Source organism: Dufourea novaeangliae, unplaced genomic scaffold (genome assembly GCF_001272555.1).
Source record: "Dufourea novaeangliae isolate 0120121106 unplaced genomic scaffold, ASM127255v1 scaffold1, whole genome shotgun sequence".
NCBI classification, from domain to species: domain Eukaryota; kingdom Metazoa; phylum Arthropoda; class Insecta; order Hymenoptera; family Halictidae; genus Dufourea; species Dufourea novaeangliae.
In genome coordinates this window covers 633,955-651,205 of record NW_015373885.1, presented here as the reverse complement: position 1 = coordinate 651,205, position 17,251 = coordinate 633,955, and the positions used below count along the sequence as shown (strand labels likewise).

The following is a 17,251-nucleotide window of genomic DNA, read 5'->3' as shown; positions in this document are numbered from 1 at the left end:
GCGTCCCGTATTGTGAATAATCAGAAAATGTCTCCGAAATGTATGGGCTACACCAGGTAGACATGTAAATAGTCTTTGTTACACGATTTCCGACCCAATAGATAGCATTTATTTCTGTATCTATCTCTGTATAATCGCTAATGGCTTTCTAAACTGTTTTACGTCAGCTCATGTGAAATTATTCGCGATTCTGACCATTTTCCCGTTACTTCTGAATAGTTTGTACACCGACAGCGGAATGTCCATTAATTGATACTCGGTATCTTTTACGGCCATATATTCTGATATATATTCTGACTATCCTCGGCATTAGTGTAACTTATAAGCTTGCACTAATAACCTGTAGAGTTTACGTCATTAACGAAACTCCAGTGAAAAAACTGTTCGTTTGACCAATTCGGTTTCGCGGACCAATGGCTTCGAGCTTGAATAACGGGGACTGGCGAATCACATAATTGGATACGACAATATTATATCAGCTGTGCTAATCAGTAATTCACGATTTCTTGGCGAAATCGGTATTTCTGTAGATGTCAAGGATCTATACTGTTCCATTCATATTAAAACCGATTTCCCGACTTCATACACCAGTCTTACTTAGTGAAAAGTTGAATAGACTTTTGTACCGCTACAATAATTGAAGAACAATAATTAATTACCTAATAATTAAATTGTTTGTTGTAGTCCTATGATGACTTATCAACCAGTCAAATTCGAGATCGTACCCTTTATATACCGCAACCATTTCATCTCGACCAGCCCGAAGTACAAATATACTCCTCGAGTGGTCAGCGACGCGTGTCAATTGAAACCTAGACGAAAGTCAAGTGTACGCGCGAATGGGGGGAAGGTGAACTTGCACTTGCTACAAGATCACGGCGAAGCCAGACCGCAAATGAAAGTATACATTCCAGACGATGCACACCGGGGGGGGGGGGCATCGAACGGGCGGCGTTTGATATCCAAGCCGGGCTCGAAAAGATCACACGAAACATGTTTTTCCCCCGTGGATACGAGGAGATAGCCACACGAGGCTCGCCCGTTAATGTGAAAGTTACATATGACGTTTTCCATCCAGTGGAACGACCGGATAACGTTCGTCGATCAACTGGCCAGTTAAGCGCCCCGACTAATAACAGTGCATCGGCGCCACCGCGAAAGAAAGCTCAATGGAAATACGTAATCTCATTGGAAAGCTTTATTAATTCCAGCGGATGTACTTTCAGTTTTGTCGACCGTTCACCGTATCGTCGAAATGATTGTCAACTGACTGGACAAATAGACAATGAATAGATATACGTTGAATGGTTTTCGCCCGAGGGCGGCGTTCTTCGAATCTTTATGCGAAAATCAATTAATGCAGAAATGAGAAATATTGTTCGTGAAGATCAATTCTGGAATCTATCGAACTGAGTTCTATTTTGGAGCTATAAAAGTGAAGAACAAACGGGTAATAGATGCTTTGAAGAGTTCGTCCGGACGCGGAGTCCTTGAATTTATTCGGTAGATTCCAAGATGGCGTCGATTGCTCGTTTGGTTTCTTTTCTTTGTCTTTTTTTCAATGAATACTCACTGCAAACGTCTTAGATAGTGATACTGTAACGTATGAATATGATACGTATACATATTGTAATGCTTCTTCACTTCCGGAAAGATTACTGAAATAGTCTGGAATATAATAGTCACGAGATATCTAAAGCACGTAGATAAACAGATGGGTGTACTTTAAAGTGAACTTCCGTGTGAATTTTTCAGTCTCCTATGCGTTTCGAAATGCGTAATGTGACTAAAAACCGGTCAAGGTAATTTTGATTGTGGAAGATATGGAAAATTACTTTCGAGTTAATTTTTGCTATCGTACATCCACTTTCGTCAGTTCGCGTGCAAATTTCCCTCGAGGTGAATTCCAAGTACAGTAAACCATTTTTACGAAATTGTCTGTCATTGCATTCGTACGATTCGCTACTGATTTTACACGACCATTTTATAAACGTACTCCACGTATTTGTTTCAGGCAATGGCGAACATAATTAATTCCACGGCGACTTTAATAAACGATGCCTACGATTACTACCTCTGGACTCTGTCCCTTGCCGGTAAGACATCCTCGCAGAATATACATGTAAATTAATATTAAATTGCTCGTAATAAAAAAAAAAAACGGCGAAACCTTTGCTTTGGCTGCTTTCTCTTTTTAAGCTAAACTTTCACAGTGGCGTGAAAGCTTGCAGCCGATTAATACGATGACGTTGAAATTTGTACAGACGAAAGATCGAGAGGATGGCTGCTGGTCGATTCTCCGAAGCCCACTTTGATATACACGATGCTGTATTTACTGATCGTATGGGCCGGGCCAAAGATTATGAGAAATCGGAAAGCCTTCAAGCTGACGTGGGCTCTCGTCCCCTATAATCTCGCGATGGCCTGCCTGAACGCGTACATTGCCATTCAGGTACTTTCCTGATTTTCACCAGTCATCTTTCTTGTCCTCGATTTACATGTTGATTTCTTCTACTTCTCGTTTCGCGTTAATTTGTACGGAGACTCATTAAAAGATGTCTCGACAGATACACACTGTACTGATACACACTTAACTTCTATTGACTGTTTGCACGACCTACACCACCGATCATGAGTATTAGGACACCTGATCTGTACGAAGACAATGCACTGTTTTGTAAAAATGATATATTTCAGGCCATTTTTATTACTTCATAGTAGCACAAGCGTTGTCCGTCGAGCTTTGATACCCCTTAAACATTATTTCTTTCAAACTTTCCGCAATTTCGTAACTGTATATTCGATAACTGTTCTAATACTTATGAGTCTTTTGAAGCGAAAATTACGGCTATTCTTCTCTTTTTAAATTAATAAAACTGTTTCCTGTACTTGATGTATAATTTATCAGTATTCTTATAGAAATAATACTAAACATTTGACATTTTCAGTTGTTCGTTGCGTCTACCAGATTAAGCTACAGCTACGTTTGCCAGCCAATCAGGCACGTGACGCGTCCAGATGAGTTACAGGTGCGTTAATTTAAAGTCGATACAAACGTTAAAGTCATCAATGTCAATTGAAATGCACCGTTACTTTCGTTTCAGATCGCACACGCGGTATGGTGGTACTACTTCAGCAAGCTTCTCGAGTTCTGTGATACGTTCTTCTTCATCTTACGGAAGAAGGACAATCAGTTAAGCTTCCTTCACGTTTACCACCACTCCACGATGTTCTCGTTGTGGTGGATCGGCATCAAATGGGTCCCGAGCGGATCGAGTAAGTAGCTCACAATCGATCGTACAAATTTTTCCTCTACTTCAGTCAGAATCCGTTTCTTTTCAATAGATTCGTACTTCGAATCTAAAACTTTAATATTGATAACATTTTCATTTCTATACAGGCGACATTAAATAAAAATCACATTAAAGAAATTCTGCTCGAATATTGATTCCGTATCATTCTGGTTGATCCATAATAAATTTTTGTAGAAAGTTCCACGTGGTCACGATACATATAAGTTTCTGGCTGTTTCGGAGTCGTTAAGGGAGAAATCGCGATGGCACGCGTGTTTTCACTGAAGCAGAACTTATTAATGCCGCCAGATAAAGTCGTATCCATAAACATCGCGATTTGTGGATAAGTTGGATACACAGTGTATTTTTGCAAAGCAAATTGTAATCCATTCGTTCGAACTGAATTTGATCGCTTCATTACAGTAAATAATAAATATTGCAAATCACAAAAGTGCCTGTGGTGACGAAAGTATTCGAACAACAGGATTATAATTTGTGTTTTATTTAAAGCATATACGATATTTGTATAATAAATCAGTGACCATCGTATGCATACCTTGGTCGCATAGTGTCCAGTAATGGCTGTCTTATTACTCGAATACTTTCGTTATTCGCTGTACTTTTACTCTCGTGTAATCTTTTGTGCATTAAGTACATCGAAGAAATGAAAGTTGGAAGCAGCGTGAATGAAATGTTCTTTTTCCTGCCAATGAAGAGCAACTTCTGTATCGTGAGTCGAGATTGAAGTGAAACACATTTGTATTTTTCAGCTTTCCTACCAGCAATGGTGAACAGCTTCATCCACGTGCTCATGTACTCGTATTACGGATTGGCCGCGCTCGGCCCGACCGTTGCCAGATACCTTTGGTGGAAGAAATACCTGACGATCCTCCAATTGATACAGTTCACCACCGCCTTGATCCTTGGCATCAACGGTATTCGATCCGGCTGCGACTTCCCGCTCTGGATGCAATACGCTCTCGTCATTTACATGGTCTCCTTCATCGTGCTATTCGGAAACTTCTACGCTAAAGCGTACATCGCCAAGGTACATGAATCTTGAGATAGCACATTACGGTTCCCAAGACACAGCATCGAAAAAGATATTCTTTCAAGTTTTGCTCGGACGATTAAACTACCTTGATATTTGAGTTATTCGATTCGATTCGACTAGACTTAACTCGAATTACGAGTTGTTTTCAAAGGTTACGAACGAGATTTTTCTATACCTTGAATCGAAGAGTTTTAAAAGCCTCAAGATTCAGGAGACTTTACGAAATTGTTTAACATGAAACGTTGATTGTGCAGGGCAAGCAAGCGTACGCAGAGCGGCAATTAGAGAAAATGAAGGCGAAAGGTGCAGCAGCCAAGGAAGCGACATGCAACGGAAAAGTCACGAACGGTCACGCCAACGGATACGCGAACGGAGTGTCGAAAAAGACTCAATAAATATCATACTTCCTAAGGTTTTCGTTAAAGCACTGCTGTCGTTCGAGTTGTGCGAGCCACAAGTAGGATAAAGAAAGATTAAAGAGGAAATATCATTCAAGAGTTCGTTTCAAGTAACGAGAACGTCGGAATCGGAAACCCATTCGGCCAGAATTTCAGTTCTTGCTAGCGAGTCACAACTTTGTACGTGATTGGGACGACATTCGAATACCCTCTTGTGTCCTGGAAAAATCGGCGATTCACCGGAGAATCCGATGTTTCCAGGGCCGAATTTAACACAACGCGATTGTTAACTTACCGGCCTGCGATTTTGTTTTTCTCTTGGATCAATAGCACAAACTTTAGATCGCTGGTCCAGGATGTTGTAAATACAAATTAGTCAAATATACAAGGTGTTCTGAATAGTCGTTATCCGTTTGAACGTGGTAAAATGGATTTCAGCGAATGTCTTTGCCATACGCGAGTTCACTATATTTCATCAGAACACAGGGCGATTTGTTATTGATGGTGCAATCGCCGAGAGAGTCTCATTCTTTATGAAAGATTAGTCGAAAGTGTGGAATAAAAGTTGTTCGTGTTGTCCATGTTTTCATGAAAATTGCTCTTGAATATTTATGTGATACGCATGCATTCGACGGTCGCAATAAGTATATAGAAACAACCAGTAGTTGAAACAAGTAGAAACAATAAATTTTCAAAGTAATTTTTTTTCATCAAAAATAAAGCCCCCGTGTCCAAGAGTTTTATTCGAGAGTGTCGATCGATTTTTCATGTAGAATCAAAGCTTCGTCGGTTTTGTACCATCAATAACGAACCACGCTCTGTAGAAGACTTCCGGAACATCCTGTATAAAAGTTTAGTCTTCAATAGGAGTTACGAGATCGTGTATTCGATCGAGTACGATAGCGTTGCGTAATGTAAGCTTAAAGTAAGCGATCTTTTTGTGGCCGACGGTTGAAATCTGCCTTGTAAAAAGATAATGAAAACGGATCGTCGAGTCAGGGACTGCCTTTAGGTTTTCGTTTCCCGTCGTAGATCTAACGTTTAGAATGCAAGCATGGCGGTCACAATATGGTTGTACCTAATATGCAGTAGCACACTGGTCGTTTTAGTTAAACGCAGATACGGTTGTTCACAAAACATCTAAGATTTCGAGAAATTATGTAGATTATATTTCGAAATATTCCATGAATAATATATTTGGTTCTTCAAGATCGAACTTCTTGGCATAGAACGATCACTTTCAGATTTTATTTATTTTTTTTAATATCCTCTGGGGGACAATATTTTTGTGAACGCCTGTATTCTGCGAACGATCGTTTTGAATAAATTGGAAATGAAACACCTTCTGACACGATGAAAAAGAAAACTATTAACGGAGGTGTACGCGTTTTGCAAACGAAAGGATTATTTGCATTTTGCAGACACATGCCTAACACTGTATTTATAGGGGGGTCTTATTTAATGAATCTTGTTTGCTAGGCATTTCTAGAATAATGAAACACGCTCGTTGTTAATTTTTTCTGAGAAATTTGTTTATTTATGATACGAGAGTATTTATGAGTTTACGGTAATGTTTTGGTTGAATTTTTGTAAGTTAGATGAACATTTATATACACGAACATTTTTCTACGATAAATATTTTACATACGTGGTAATTTCAATTCAACAAATTGCAACACTCAGAATCTTCTAGAATCTAGATAGTTGAAAATGTCGCACAAATGGAGATTCCATGGAAACCATTCACCTGTTTTTTTTAATGGAAACGCAAAAATTTTTATATCCGGTTTGCAGTCAAAATGCAACAGATAGAATGTACGATCATAATTATTGATTAGTACAAATCAATCTCGTTCATTTTGCACAGGTTTGTTTTCTGTTTGAACTATTTCTAAAACCTTTAGGCAATACGATATTGTTAATACGTTTTATTATTGTCACAGTATGTAAGGAAAATTACAATTGTTATAAAAAGGGCATTGCTGCGCAATGCAAAAAACATAAAGATGTATTACGTTTATACCCACCATTTTTGTTCATTAAACCTTTCTAGTGCAACTGTAAAAATATAAAAAGAATCGATATCGAAAGAATGTTATTTAGATATATATTAGTCTCTATATGGTTTCATTGTTGTATGTGTGTGTACTGAAATCGGACTAAAAATTTTTACAACACAGGTACACTTTTTCTTTAAATTTCATTCTTCATCGTAGGGTCAATATGAAACTACAATGCTGCAGAGTACAAGACACAATATTTACACGAAATTAATATTGAATGTACACATGAGTCAATACCGTGAAAGATTTTCTACAAATATTTCATGACACATTAGCATCATAAATTTTCGATTCCATATACAAACAATATGCATTATTAATAATTCGACATTACGAAAACTACACTCATAAAAAATTTTAGTCTTGACTAGATTTATTACCAAAACTTTGTACTTTTTTTATTAAAAATGTCACTTCAAAAACTACATGTTTAATGAAGTATTACTGACAAAAAATCGTAGGATTTCACTATTTTTTAAACGACTCCGATTAATCTCTTCTTCATGCGATTTTTTGTCATAATATCTTTTTATATACGAAATTTTAAGGAAAGTGTATATTTAGTGATTTATATTTGAAGCTGTATTTTTTGCAAAAAATTTTTGTGATAAATACTAGTTATTTATACTCCTTTGTACGCATTGTAACATTACTTTTAATGGAGTATACAAATATATATGTAATAAGCAAATACACTTACATACAAATAACTTAATCACGACTTCTTAGAATTATAACAGCCAACCACATCGAACATATTTTTCCAACATAAGGCTGTATGTGACACACCAGAGCAAATTCAATTGGACCAGTAATGTTATGAATTTTTGTTGCATTTAACTGTTCAGTTAAATCATTCTTATTGCTATCACGCTTATTCAACACAAAGCCATGTATATGGTAAGCTCTGTGCAATTGTTTCAAATCTCTTTTATCTAGCTGTGGTTCTGAAGAAGGTTCTATCTTCAAAATAAAATTTCGTAAGACAGTTGTTGCGTGTCGATTAAATATTGTTGTCAAACCAACTATACTACGCCATTCAGCCAATTTGTCTTTCAAATGTTGCTCCATCTCCACAGACACTTTTTTAAATTGCTTCACTTCTTCATCTGTAATACTTAATTCAAGTACTTGAATTGTATGATCACTTTTTGCTGAAGTTGATTCAATGGGTCGCCAGTCTTTATTTGATTTCACATCATATTTGAGATTATGAGGTAAAATAGATTTTTGTAAATTTTCCCACATCTATTGAAACAATATTGTACATTTATTCATAAGAATAAAAGTGTGTGTTACTTTAAATTAAATTGTAATAGAAATCATAATACTAACACCAAAGTGATTGATTAAACGGGAAACCTTCATTAAGGGGCAATGACTATCATCCATTTTATGATAATTTCCTGTTTCTGGGTCCCACAATGTGTATATCCCATTTTCACTAATACTTAGAACAAATGCAGTCCACTTACTGATTTGCGAGGAACCTATTGTATCAATTACATTATTAAAGCGGAAAATTAAAGAACATGTAATAGTACTACATACCTAATAAAACATATGTTTGTAAACTTAAGCCTTGTAACAATGATGCGAGTAAAGCTGCTCTTCCATAGTGATCTACCTTCTTTATATTTAATGCCTGACGTGGTGTTACTGGTCCATAATAGGTTGGCAGTGATGGTATAAGCATCGCTAGTCTTGCAACATCCTTTGCATTTTCCAAATCATTAATTTTATATGGTGTAACAAGACATCTTGGAATTCCTTTCAATAACGTATTTACAGTAGTATTTTCCATAGACTGAGTACTTGGATGTTCCATTTTAATTAAAACATAAATACGTGTATATGATTGACCAGGACTGGCTTGCACATATCCAAATAATAGCAATGGACTGAACAAAGTAGATAATGTGATCCATCGTTCCAGTTCTTGATAATTCCTATGATGCTCAATCGGAATTCTAGTTTCACCTAGCCATTGTTGACCCCAAACAGGATGCTGATCGTATAAACGAAATTTTATACAGTATTCATCATTTTGTTTTGGTAACTCAAAATGCATTGTTTGTTGCCACACAGGTGCTGGTCCTTCTGCTATAACTGTTGCGTGAACTGTGTTACCCCATTCAACTTCTACAAATGGTTGAACCAATGCAGATTCTTCTCTGATTGGTATTTCTATTCCACGTAACACATTAACAGTCAGAATAGTTTTTCCTATTGCATGGTGTCTTCGGGTACTTGTTGGTAGTTCTAATGGTCTCTTAGCTTGAAACAAATCTCCAAAAGATATGTCAAATAAAGAAAATGCTGGTTGTTCGATTACAACTATATCTGGTGATTTTTCTTCATCTACTTGAACTTTTTTAGAAATAGTGACCTCTGGATCACTATTGAAGGTCAATGCTGGATCTTCCAATAAAAAATATTTAACTTGTTTTTTGCAAATAGTTTTGGTTGGTCTGAGTAAGGATAGACTAATTTGTGGATCATTTGGATCATTACTTAATTTGTAAAAATGTGTTGTGTATGGTTCTTGTGCTTTTGTACCATAATTATTTAATGTAATGGTACATGTGACTGTGCCACCATGTATTCTACCTAGATTATCACTTATTGCAAAGTCTATGTCTACTTTATTGTTTTCAACATTTCGTTTAGGTAATGGCAATGGCAATATACTAGACTGTCCTCCTTTGGCATGCACCTGTATAAATAAATTGTTGCATTCTGAATTCTTGATCAATAGTTTATGTAATTTTCTATTGAAAGGTCTATTTGTTTTACATATAACTTTATTCTTAAACAACAAATAAACAGATGTAATTTCGATTGTATCTGATTGATCTCTTAAAGTATTAATATCGACTTTACGAAGTACAATCTTTACAAGTTTTCCAGAGAATTTATGTTTCCTCTGATATTCTAAGATTTGCATATGATCAAGTTGTGGTTCAATGTCACTGTAAATAAAAGGATTATCAGAAACATATAATCCATCTTCCCTTAATATTGATTCCTGACTTGATTTTCGATAGCTTTTTCTATTTAATACAAGTACATTGGCATCTTCTAACTTAATTATCGTAGGATAAGCATAACCGAGACTTAGATCTTGTTCCCCCTTATTTTCTGCATGTAGCGCGTATCCTTTGATGAAGTCAACATCCTCGCTGGACATATTGATACAACAAAAAACAAAGACACAACAATCAAAACTCAACAAAGCATACTTTATTATCTAATTTATTTACAGGAGCTTAATGTTTACACCCAAGGTTGCTTAGCAAAATTTTCAGATAACAGTATGAAAAGAAAGCGCATAAATTATGATAAAATATTTTTTCTAATAAAGCTAAATTACATTTTGAAATCCCGTGAATTAGTTATTAACAGCTACTGATCCAGGTGTATTCTTAATTCATAACAATGCATAATTAATTTTTTATACATAGGCCAGATACATATAAGAGTTTGTATCTTATTGGTAGGGCATTTTAAAGTGACGAAACATACTCACGGCGCTATCTACGGTAAAACTCTAAAGCTGTTAAACAATTAGTGTTATCACCGACTAGGTATAGGATAGACCTATCATCTTATGGGACTTCGTGTCTCATGTTCTGAAATACCGATAGTGTAAAAAGTCAGGGATTTTCTGCTGCCCTCTACGTTGTGAGAACGATGAATTTGTGAACTACGTTAAATCCATTCGAGTGAAGCATCGGATATTTTTATTCCCGTCAAATCATATAGATACACGCAATATGAATGGAATATATAACACTTCATTTGTGCTAATAATACTCAGAATTCATGCTTTATCGGTAACGTCGGGTATTGACACTAAAATGGTAAGGGGGCTTCTGACGCCCTCGAAGCATGGGTCAAAAACTTTACATTGCATGTTAGGTCTATTCTTATATCTCGTCTGTGGTGTTATCATTTAGCGTTAGGGATGTTTTAAGTTCTGAAATACCGGTCGTGTAAATAACTACTTAGATGACGCCACATAACTGAATTTTTTCCATGACAGTTTGGTAACAGTCGTGATTGTTGTTGCCATGGTTTACAGCATTTACATTTGTCACACTCAAATGGACGTAACAAATTAATTTTTCGTAAATAAATTCTATCTTAAGATATAATTATTTAAATGTAATGGCAGAAGACAACGTGCTTTTTGTTCGGGGGAACGGAAATGTATGAATGTGTTTTTAATATTAAGTCACGGTCATGGTTTTTATAAAGCCACCTAAAAATAAATGTTCGATTTATTTGTATACTTTAAAAAGTACTGCAATTACTGTTATTTACACTTCTTTGTACAAGTCGATAGTGTACACTATAAAAGATCAGAAATAAAATGTGTGAGTGTGTTATACAATATTCACTTTCGTTTTTAAGGGAACAAATACGGATAACGACGATGTTTGGGATGACAGCGCATTAATAAAAGCCTACGATAAAGCGGTGAATTTAGCGAAGGAGGAAGTCGCGAAGAGAATGGGCATGGATATTCAAAATACTGAAGTAAAGCAAAAGACACAAAACTCCAAGCAGTCTAAGCGTACAAGTACACCTTATAAGGTTGTAATTGTTTCAGAAATTGAATATGCAATACAATTGTGAATCTATAAATTCAGGACTTAAAACTGATCTCTTCGTGTATCTAATTATATTGATTTTTGTGTATATTCTACTCAAATAGAAGTGGAGTGTAGGATCTCCCTGTCGAGCTATATACTCAGAGGATGGAGAAATTTATGAAGCTATAATATCGAAAATCTATGAGAATAGTGGGACTTGTATTGTAAAATTTGTAGGTAATGCTTTCAAACTGATCAATTTCTAACAGACAAAAGTTAATGTTAAAGTTTAACAAAAGTTTCAATCATATCTAACATTATAGATTGTGCGTGTTTATCAAACAAGCTAATTCCAATATTTTCAGGGTATGGTAATACAGAGAAAGTGGGGTTATATTTTTTGTTAGAATCTGAAGGTTTACAAAGTCAGATAGCGCAACAAAAAGATGCTATTGCACAAAAACTTAATGAAGAAAGTGTGGAGACAGAAAAGACGTATGTTGCCAGTAGTGACCATTCTAAAAAGTATAATGGGGAAAAAATGGAATACGAAACTGAGGATGCAAAAGCATATAAGCAACACTTTATGCCTGGGCCATCTTTTACTTCAGCAGTAGACATTATGCCACCTGCTCCTCCATTGCCACCACAACTAATGGCAAAGTAAGTAGCCAATTTTTTCCTAGCAATTTTCAGTAAATATCATATTGAAAGTTTTTTAATTTTAAATCGTAATTAGAAAAGTATATGCAATTTCAGTTAAAAAATATTTCAGGCTTCCAGACAATGATGCAGATGCATTGTCAAGTATGTTAATGTCATGGTATATCAGTGGCTTTCATACAGGTAATAACTTTATATGTTTTTTGTATTACTTACATGTACAATTGATCCATTCAGTTTTCTCTGCAGGTTATTATCATGGTTTAAAACAAGTGAGAAATAATCAAGAGAAAAGGAAAAACTGCTGATTGTATAATGGTTTTTTATTTAAAATATAATTTTCGTTCATAGCTCTATTGTGTTACTTTCGTTGCTTGTTTTCCTTCTTTCCTGCTATCCAAGCTAAGTAATCATCTTTATTTTTAATCGTAGGTTTCACTAATTCGAGCGCCTTCTCTAAGTGATCGATGCTCGCTATTTCATATGGGACGTCTAATATGGATATTTCCTTATTTTCAAGACGTTCAATAGTTGGGGTCACTTGTAATATCCATGCTTGCTTGCAAAGCATTTTTATATCAGAACCAGAATAATGGTTTAAATTTACATTCATGTTGTGTAAGTCTTGTGAATTTGCTAAGTCTACGCAGGCGTAGGTATTGAGCATATCAAGTCGAGTTTGTTTATTGGGTAACGGTACGTATATATGTTTCTCCAGGCGTCTCAGTAATGCGGCGTCGATGATCCTAGTAGAAAAAAATGTATGGTCGTTAATTATGCTGCGGTTAATAGCAGGTGTATAAATAATATAGCTTCCTATCCTAATCACTAATTGGGTAAATGGCTTGTAAAAACTTAAAAATTTCATTGTCAGATTGCTTTTCATAGAAGTCTGTTCTTTTTATGTTACGTACCAAGGAGAGTTAGTCGCAGCTAATAACACGACATTTGCATTTTCATCGGATATTAATCCATCCAGTCTGGCGAGCAATTCTGCTCGAAATCTTCTAGCTGGTTCGGATAATGGACCATTTTCCGTATCTGTGGCTATCCAATCTATCTCGTCGATGAAGATAATCGCTGGCGATCGTTGGTAGGCAACATCGAAAAGAGTCTATTCGAACAATTGGAACTCTTCAGAATGAATATTTTTAAATTCATATTTTTTGCAAACACGAAAAATGATTATTCTATCCAGAAGAAATAATAAAAACGCAGAATAATGCTGAGCATCATTTACACTTTGTATAATTCAGTATACAGAGTAAATTCTCGGTAGTTTATGGGAAGTTAATGATAAAACGAACACGTCTACTTACACGAAGATATTTCTCGGAGTCCCCTCGCCATTTACTAACCAACGAACTAGCTGATATGTTGAAAAAAGTGCAATTGCATTCAGTTGCGGTCGCCTTCGCCAACATGGTCTTACCTAGACACGAGGATTCACCGTGAATGTGTTATTTATAATTTTTTAAACGCAAAAAAAAAAAAGAGATGGTCGACTATGTTTTACCTGTGCCAGGTGCTCCGTATAGTAAAATTCCTTTCCAAGCGGTAAATTTATCACGGAAGAATATCGGATATTTTATGGGATAGACGATTGCCTCCTTAATGGCGACTTTGCAATCTGCCAGTCCCTTTATGTCGTCCCAATGAACGTTCAAGTTTTTCATCACGATTTCCTGTATAGAAATGTAATCAGTGATTCTACGATTCGGTATCGACAATTCTAAACTGAGACTCGTGTATCCGCGAGAAACATTTGAACTTATATATTTATGTGTATAATTTGAAATATATGTGTCCAGAAACGCATAATGTCTGATTTATGCTACCTGCTCAGACACTTAGGTGTACCAGAACGTTACGATATTTGCACGTAGGGTACCGACGTCAAATATTGTAAGCGATGGTAGCCGAGTGGCTGCCGACTTGTATTCAATTGCCCGAATAAAAATGGCCCACTGTGCTGACAATTTGCATCTCGTCATAAATAATTTTCTCCCTTTTACCTACTTTCGAGATTGTTTCAGCTATCTTTCGAAACTCGGAATCCTCCGGATAAAGATCGTCGATGGACACGGATGTCTTTGATCCTGAAGCTGGTTCCGGTCCATCCATTATGGCTGCGGGTTGGTTCTCGGGTCCGCTGGAAAATACGGGCTTCACTGTCACTGCTAGGTTTATGTCATTAATATTTTCCCCCTTCTTCTCTTTGTCCGGTTCCCTTTTATTCGCGTTTTTATTTTCATTCTGCTTAAGCGAACGAGTTGCCTTCGCCTTCTTCTCCCTGGAAAATTGAATGTTTAGGTAATAAAATAAAGAAGACACTTAACCGTAATATCTTGATATGTACTGTAAAATTGTTCTCAGTACTGGTATTTTCGGACATTGTTTGCACTGTCGCTAGTGGCACTTTGCAGACAATCGTCGTCAAATAAGGAATATCATATTTTCACTTTGACAATCGGAAGTCGCACCTACGATAGCAAGTAATTACTAGACTGCAGTTTTTGTGCATTTATAGCATACACGATTGTGTGGAGTTCATTCTAGTTGAGAGTTTGATAAAGTTTAAGGTTTTCATATTGTTTGGAATCTGGTAGAATAATACATAAAGTAAAGAAACTTTTATTCAATTACAGTTTCTATAAATTAGACTAGAGAAATCTAATTAGCAATAAATATCCGCAGTCTAGTAATTACATTTGTTGACTCTCGTATGCATACTCGTCCGAGAAGGGTTAAAAGGAGATAAAAGATAGCTAACACAGCCTAATGATTAAAAAACGGAGAATATTTTCGAATAACGGAAATAATTTCATGAAATTTTTTTTGTTATAATAAACATTTGCTTACATCGAGTTTGCGGACACAGTCGTTTCGGCCTTTTTACAAAGGATAGGATGTTTATTGAATTTCAAGTTGTAATAGTTGTCGTATTCGGTCAGAATCATTTCCAGATCCATATTGTCGCAGACTTGAATGTTGTCGGACAGCTGTGCTTCAAGTGCAAGCACATCGGAAGACTTTATGTATCTGTAAACAGTAAATTCTTCCTTAAATATATGCGTGTGTGTATATATATATATCTGATCAATATTATTACGATCGTGTTTGGTTCGAAATGCTTAGTAGTATTATTGTTATTTGTTATACTTGTTTTAGCGTTACTTATTATTTATTTAATAGCAGCATTAATGGACCAATCTTGTACTTTACGAATTCATATTTCTTTCGATCGGTAGTTTTATAGTCGGTATAAGAAAAAAGAGAACGTACGGGAGGTGGTACACACTTCCGAAAGAGGAATTAAAACTTTGGCAGGCTCACCCATTATTCTCCAGATAAGAAGATATGAGGTGAAGAAGATGTCGACGCCGATCTCGTACACGTTTCTCCTCCTTACACAGAAGTAACAAGTTGTAGTATCTTGATAGATAATTCGTTTAATTCTTACAATAAAGATGTTAATTAATTATTTCAGTATGTTCCACCAACGAAAGAGCTTACAAAAAACCGTAACTGATGATAGTTTAATTCAGTCTACGATTGAAATTAGACTTTAAGTTTTTCTGATACAATAGAAAAAATGTTACGATCGCAATAACGTAACATTTCGTTTACCTTAATATTTGTCTCTGTGTTAATTTCTTTGTTTCAATTGACCCACATCATTCGTTCGGTCATTGTTAATGTACTCAATTCGATGTATTTACATAGTCTAAGAGAGAAGAACAAGTAACATGAATTACCTTTTCAAGCAGATTATGGAGCCCGTTCATGGTGCTTAAAGTAGACTTTGCTTTCGATGAATAAACGAAATATCGTTATTTAGCGTTCGAAGTGTCGAAGAAACCGTTCCGCTGCCGACCTTGCTGGAACGCTTGTTTGAAACAAAACAGGACCGATCCGTTGCTATGGCAATATTAGGTAGCAATCGTGAATCGTGCAAAGGGAAGAGAGTTCACAGGATGTGAAAAAGAAGTGAAACGTGACACACCGTGAAAATTTACATTTCTAATTCGTTTTCAGTATCTTTGTTTCGTAGAAAGATTCTCTATGGATTTTCAGGAAATAAAAACTCTATAATTAACAGGTTGAATGCCACGCCAATTTTACCGGGATTGTCCGTGGCGCCACGATGAACTTTCTATTTAGCGATACATATAATGTTGAAATATTATCTACAATAGATAATTTACAACGTATAAACATGATTGGCATGTTAATTTCGGCGGGGGTCACCGGTGACCCCCGTGGCGCTGGAGTACGATTTCGCGCGATTGTCATTTATCTCAAATAGTGTCTTCGCATTGTACAGTAATACTGTTACGATTTTATTATTTTTGAGACTGTTAACAATCAGTCGTGATCATGAAGCTGAAGTTTCCATTTCTCCACATGAAAGGTTGCTGAAAAAACCACGACATGAATTAAAAGCAATGCCGGGAAAAGCTCGAACGGCGCGAAGATTTTGCAAAATTTGTTATCAAAAAAATTCAAAGAAGCTAGGAAGAATAATTGCAAAAAACTGTACCAAAAAAGTCGTGACATATTGTAAAGACTGTGCTGGTTCACCCTTCCTTTGTTTAGAATGTTTTAATACGACACATCGTAACGTGCGCGCATAATAAAACTATATTAAATGTATAAATAAAACTATTTTCAAATGTTTTATACTGCATTCATTTCTTCAGACCACTACATCAACGATGATAATAATAAGAAATTATAAGTGTTGTCTTTTGTCTACCTTTCTTATTTTTTCTTCAATCCGGGCACGTCGGTCACCGGTGACCCCCGTGGCATTCAACCTGTTAATGTACACATATTTGGTCAGGCCTTATATTATATATCCTTAAATTTTATTTTCAAAAAAGACACTATGATTCGACTTTGAATGGACGTGATTATTCTCCAATCCAATTTATATTTCTTTAGAAATTCATTAATGAATTTACTAGGATGTTTAAACTTCACAGGACTTCTGAAATCGTTACAATCTTCTCCAGTAGTCAGAGAAACAATACAGCTATAAGTCCACGGACAATAATCTAAATCGCAGTTTTATGTAGGAGTGCGATTTATATCTCATCGATACTCTTTCTCTGTACCTTTAACTTATTTTTAAAAAAAACCTTGTAAGTGTGGGAAATATATTCATTGAATTTTCAGA

The 17,251-nt window shown here is 35.8% G+C and overlaps 4 protein-coding genes across 4 annotated transcripts; 2 read left to right on the top strand and 2 right to left on the bottom strand.

The window, feature by feature from the left end:
* The first annotated feature begins 2,017 nt into the window (after positions 1–2,017).
* LOC107193757 (elongation of very long chain fatty acids protein 4-like) lies at positions 2,018–4,742 on the top strand. The gene is made up of 6 exons (XM_015583264.1): positions 2,018–2,096; positions 2,265–2,452; positions 2,949–3,029; positions 3,105–3,276; positions 4,064–4,341; positions 4,602–4,742. The coding sequence occupies exons 1-6, from the start codon at positions 2,018–2,020 to the stop codon at positions 4,740–4,742; spliced, it is 939 nt and encodes a 312-aa protein (XP_015438750.1).
* A 2,777-nt stretch (positions 4,743–7,519) lies between these two features.
* On the bottom strand, positions 7,520–9,998 carry LOC107193827. Its single transcript, XM_015583342.1, has 3 exons — positions 8,360–9,998; positions 8,144–8,298; positions 7,520–8,056 (listed from the first exon to the last, which is right to left on the bottom strand). Exons 1-3 carry the CDS (start codon positions 9,996–9,998, stop codon positions 7,520–7,522), a joined length of 2,331 nt encoding a protein of 776 aa, XP_015438828.1.
* An 855-nt stretch (positions 9,999–10,853) lies between these two features.
* On the top strand, positions 10,854–12,393 carry LOC107193742 (survival motor neuron protein). The gene is made up of 6 exons (XM_015583249.1): positions 10,854–11,020; positions 11,225–11,407; positions 11,529–11,643; positions 11,772–12,069; positions 12,182–12,252; positions 12,319–12,393. Exons 1-6 carry the CDS (start codon positions 10,979–10,981, stop codon positions 12,375–12,377), a joined length of 768 nt encoding a protein of 255 aa, XP_015438735.1. The 5' UTR covers positions 10,854–10,978; the 3' UTR covers positions 12,378–12,393.
* A 37-nt stretch (positions 12,394–12,430) lies between these two features.
* On the bottom strand, positions 12,431–15,899 carry LOC107192294 (katanin p60 ATPase-containing subunit A-like 2). Its single transcript, XM_015581540.1, has 8 exons — positions 15,828–15,899; positions 15,406–15,476; positions 14,932–15,111; positions 14,089–14,362; positions 13,586–13,754; positions 13,389–13,501; positions 12,984–13,183; positions 12,431–12,815 (listed from the first exon to the last, which is right to left on the bottom strand). The coding sequence occupies exons 1-8, from the start codon at positions 15,855–15,857 to the stop codon at positions 12,431–12,433; spliced, it is 1,422 nt and encodes a 473-aa protein (XP_015437026.1). The 5' UTR covers positions 15,858–15,899.
* Between the last annotated feature and the right edge of the window lie 1,352 nt (positions 15,900–17,251).

Coding starts and splice junctions, on each gene's coding strand:
- LOC107193757 (XM_015583264.1), top strand. CDS start 2,018: ATGGCGAACATAATTAATTCCACGGCGACTTTAATAAACGATGCCTAC. Junction 2,453..2,948: donor ACGCGTACATTGCCATTCAG/GTACTTTCCTGA, acceptor TGACATTTTCAG/TTGTTCGTTGCGTCTACCAG. Junction 3,277..4,063: donor ATGGGTCCCGAGCGGATCGA/GTAAGTAGCTCA, acceptor TGTATTTTTCAG/CTTTCCTACCAGCAATGGTG.
- LOC107193827 (XM_015583342.1), bottom strand. CDS start 9,998: ATGTCCAGCGAGGATGTTGACTTCATCAAAGGATACGCGCTACATGCA. Junction 8,299..8,359: donor ACAAACATATGTTTTATTAG/GTATGTAGTACT, acceptor TTGATACAATAG/GTTCCTCGCAAATCAGTAAG. Junction 8,057..8,143: donor GTTTAATCAATCACTTTGGT/GTTAGTATTATG, acceptor TTGTTTCAATAG/ATGTGGGAAAATTTACAAAA.
- LOC107193742 (XM_015583249.1), top strand. CDS start 10,979: ATGGCAGAAGACAACGTGCTTTTTGTTCGGGGGAACGGAAAT. Junction 11,408..11,528: donor GTACAAGTACACCTTATAAG/GTTGTAATTGTT, acceptor CTACTCAAATAG/AAGTGGAGTGTAGGATCTCC. Junction 12,253..12,318: donor TATCAGTGGCTTTCATACAG/GTAATAACTTTA, acceptor TTTTCTCTGCAG/GTTATTATCATGGTTTAAAA.
- LOC107192294 (XM_015581540.1), bottom strand. CDS start 15,857: ATGAACGGGCTCCATAATCTGCTTGAAAAG. Junction 14,363..14,931: donor ACTGTGTCCGCAAACTCGAT/GTAAGCAAATGT, acceptor TCAATTTTCCAG/GGAGAAGAAGGCGAAGGCAA. Junction 13,184..13,388: donor ACTCCGAGAAATATCTTCGT/GTAAGTAGACGT, acceptor TTGTTCGAATAG/ACTCTTTTCGATGTTGCCTA.